Genomic DNA, 3,445 nt, shown 5'->3' on the forward strand with positions numbered 1-3,445 from the left:
TATGTATATTTGTAAAAATGAATAGAAATGGCTTTTCTCATAATTTTTTCACATGTTTAAGCTAATAAACATCTAATTATTAATGTGGAAAAATTACCAGAAAAGCCATCTCTCTTCATTTTTTCAAATACACAATACTGTACTAATGACTTTCAATTTCTTATTCTACACACACACACACACACACACACACACACACACTCCCATATATATTATGCCACGGTCAACTTTGCCTTTCATGCTTTCAGGGTCAATAAAATACGGACCAGTTGAACACTGGGGTCGATGTAATCGACTCATCCCTTCTCCCCAAACACATGAATTTATAGGTATATTTGCATAACTTTACAGTATACACACACACAGTTTCATTCACACAACCAAATAAGTAGTGAAAGAGACACAGAAGGAGTGTGGAAATGCATCACATTGTTCTGTTACAAAAACCACTAATTTTTGTGAATATTTCAGATACCTCGAAGAATCACTAGAATGCGCAGAGACAGTTGCACAGAAACTATGTGGAAATGATGCTCAAAAATATTATCATGAACTCAACGTCAGGACAATGGGACCAGCCAAGAGATTTCTACGCTGTCACCAGGCCAGAAACAGTAAGTTTAATGTTAAAAATACATAAGCTTCTACATGACTAGTAGAAACAGCAGTCAAATCCTCCTTAAGCCAAAACTCCCCTGGCAGTTTAAAAATAAAGAAGACTTATTAAATAATGTAGTCCTACATACACTGTGACTGGAAAAAGACAAAGACAGGATGGCCATGGTTGTTGGAACATCTTTGATCACAGATCTTTTAGATCAGGCTTGAATTAAGGCAAAACAGGAGGTGCAATGGCCCAGTGGTTAGGGCAGCGGACTCGCGGTCATAGGATCGCAGTTTCGATTCCCAGACCGGGCATTGTGAGTGTTTATTGAGTGAAAACACCTAAAGTTCCACAAGGCTCCGGCAGGGGATGGTGGCGAACCCTGCTGTACTCTTTCACCACAACTTTCTCTCACTCTTACTTCCTGTTTCCGTTGTGCCTGTAATTCAAAGGGTCAGCCTTGTCACACTGTATCACGCTGAATATCCCCGAGAACTACGTTAAGGGTACACGTGTCTGTGGAGTGCTCAACCACTTGCACGTTAATTTCACGAGCAGGCTGTTCCGTTGATCGGATCAACTGGAACCCTCGATGTCATAAGCGACGGAGTGCCAACCTAAGGCAAAACAACAACAACTGTCAGTTGTTTTTGCTGATATTGTCCTCTCAACCCCTGTCAGCCTGGATCAAGCAGGCTTTTGATTAAAGATGTTCCTGTTATGAGAACCCCATCTTTTATCTAAATGCAGTGTATCGAAAACAGTGGTTCTCAAACCTTTTTTACCTATAGACCTCTTTGATTCCTATGTTCCTTGGATAGACCCTCATATCCATTCAGTGCTTGAAAAAGCCTATAAAATTTTCATAATTAAATATTTACTAGGAATTGCATTAAAAAAATTGTTAAAATATTATGTGTGATTTTAGAAGTATAAGCAATTTATTGTACATAACTTTTAACAACAAAATCCTGTAAGGAGCCCTAAGGGTCAGGTGGACCCTAGTTGAGAACCATTGATCTAGAACTACATTGAATGTATCCATCCCGTTTAAAGAGAATAGAAGGAAATTTGGCTGCTCTTTCTCGCAGATTGAGGCACTCTTATTCACTCAAGAAGCTTCCTTAGCCATCACTCACAAATGAGTATGACTTGGTAGATTGTGCTATGCTTTTGCTAATTGCTTTAGGAGTCAATGTAGTTTTAATTAGACATAGATACCCTGCTTATAGGTACTCTGCTCATAGGTACTCTGCTCACTTTTGATCCAGCAGAACACTGAAGATGTGACAGCCAGAGGTAAATAGAGCTTCACCAGAACAAAGGTGGTGATCATTTCTCTGGTTGAGTAAACTGGAGCAATGAAAAATGAAGTGCTTTGTCCAAGGATGTATTACATTACCCAATCCAGCAACTGAACTCGTGATCTTATGCTCATGGGCTCAACATCCTAACCACTAAACCAGGTGCCTTCACTCCAAAACCATAGACCATTAACAGCGTTAGTCATTCGACTTAAATCTCACCTACATGTTGTGGTTTATTCAGGTTGTGTTCACTTGGCACCATATTCTTCTATTATCAAAAAACAGGGCCTTCATAGGCTCACATAGCTGGCTTCTCAGATTCTGTGGCATATATATTCACCCTACCCACTGGATGGGAAGCTGGTCCATTTTAGGATTACTCACTTTTGCGAGCTGAGTTGACTGGAGCAATGGAAAATGTTTTGCTCAAGAACACAATGCATTGCCCAGTCCAGGAATTGAAACCTCAATCTTATGTTAATGAGAGCAAAACCCTAACCACTAAGCAAAATGTTTCCACAATCTTCTGTTGTACCTTTATGATATAAGGGTAAAGAATCCGTTTGGTCACGAATGACCATGGGATTGCACCTAGAAAGTTACCCTCCAAGGCACAAGTCTGGGCAGGGTTGTTTATGGAAGACCAGCAGTGACCTATGCATACCAGCCTCCGCTCTCCTCTCCATGCCACCAGTGTAATCCAAGAGAAAGGCAAAGGCCGATACAGCTTGGCACCTGTGACGTCGCAACTCATTTCTACAGCTGAGTGAACTGGAGCAACATGAAATAAAGTCTTACTCGAGAACACAACACATATTCCAGTCCAGGAATCGAACTCACTACTTCATGATTGTGAGCTTGATGATCTAGCCACTGAACCATGCACCTTCATCATGAAATATGATATTTACCTGCACATGATTTCTTAGGGGTTGAAATGTGTTTAGCTGTTATCTCTATCAGGTCCACTGACTAGAAACATCAGAAGTGAGTATAATTTTGCTCTAGCACAAGGGACAAACTGAAGTTGCATAAAAATATGCCTAAAAATATAACGAAACATTAAATGTAATGAAATAAATAGGCATACAATCATTGTTGTGCAGTTAAGAAGTTCACTTTGCAACTTCATGGTTTCAGGTTCAGTCCCAATGCACAGCGCCTTGGAAAAGTAATTTCTACTCTGAGCCTTGTAAGAGAATTTGCAATACAGAATTATCCAAAATTCTGACTGCCTCCTTTTTCTCATTATATATATATATCATCTTCATCATCATCATCGTTTAACGTCCGCTTTCCATGCTAGCATGGGTTGGACGATTTGACTGAGGTTGGTGAACCAGATGGCTACACCAGGCTCCAATCTGATTTGGCAGAGTTTCTACAGCTGGATGCCCTTCCTAACGCCAACCGTTCCGAGAGTGTAATGGGTGCTTTTATGTGCCACTGGCATGAAGGCCAGTTAGGCGGTACTGGCAACGGCTACGCTCAAAATGGTGTGTGTATATATATATATATATATATATATATATAT

The 3,445-nt window shown here is 40.2% G+C and overlaps 1 protein-coding gene across 1 annotated transcript in view; it reads left to right on the plus strand.

The window, feature by feature from the left end:
- Positions 1–3,445, plus strand: part of LOC106871567 (uncharacterized) — a 19,512-nt gene that overhangs the window by 12,933 nt on the left and 3,134 nt on the right. Inside the window, exon 4 of the mRNA XM_014918073.2 lies at positions 472–614. Within this exon, the coding sequence (XP_014773559.1) occupies positions 472–614 (143 nt within the window). The remainder of the gene's footprint in view (positions 1–471; positions 615–3,445) is intronic.

This window comes from Octopus bimaculoides, chromosome 5 (genome assembly GCF_001194135.2).
Source record: "Octopus bimaculoides isolate UCB-OBI-ISO-001 chromosome 5, ASM119413v2, whole genome shotgun sequence".
In the NCBI taxonomy this organism is placed as follows: Eukaryota; Metazoa; Mollusca; class Cephalopoda; order Octopoda; family Octopodidae; genus Octopus; species Octopus bimaculoides.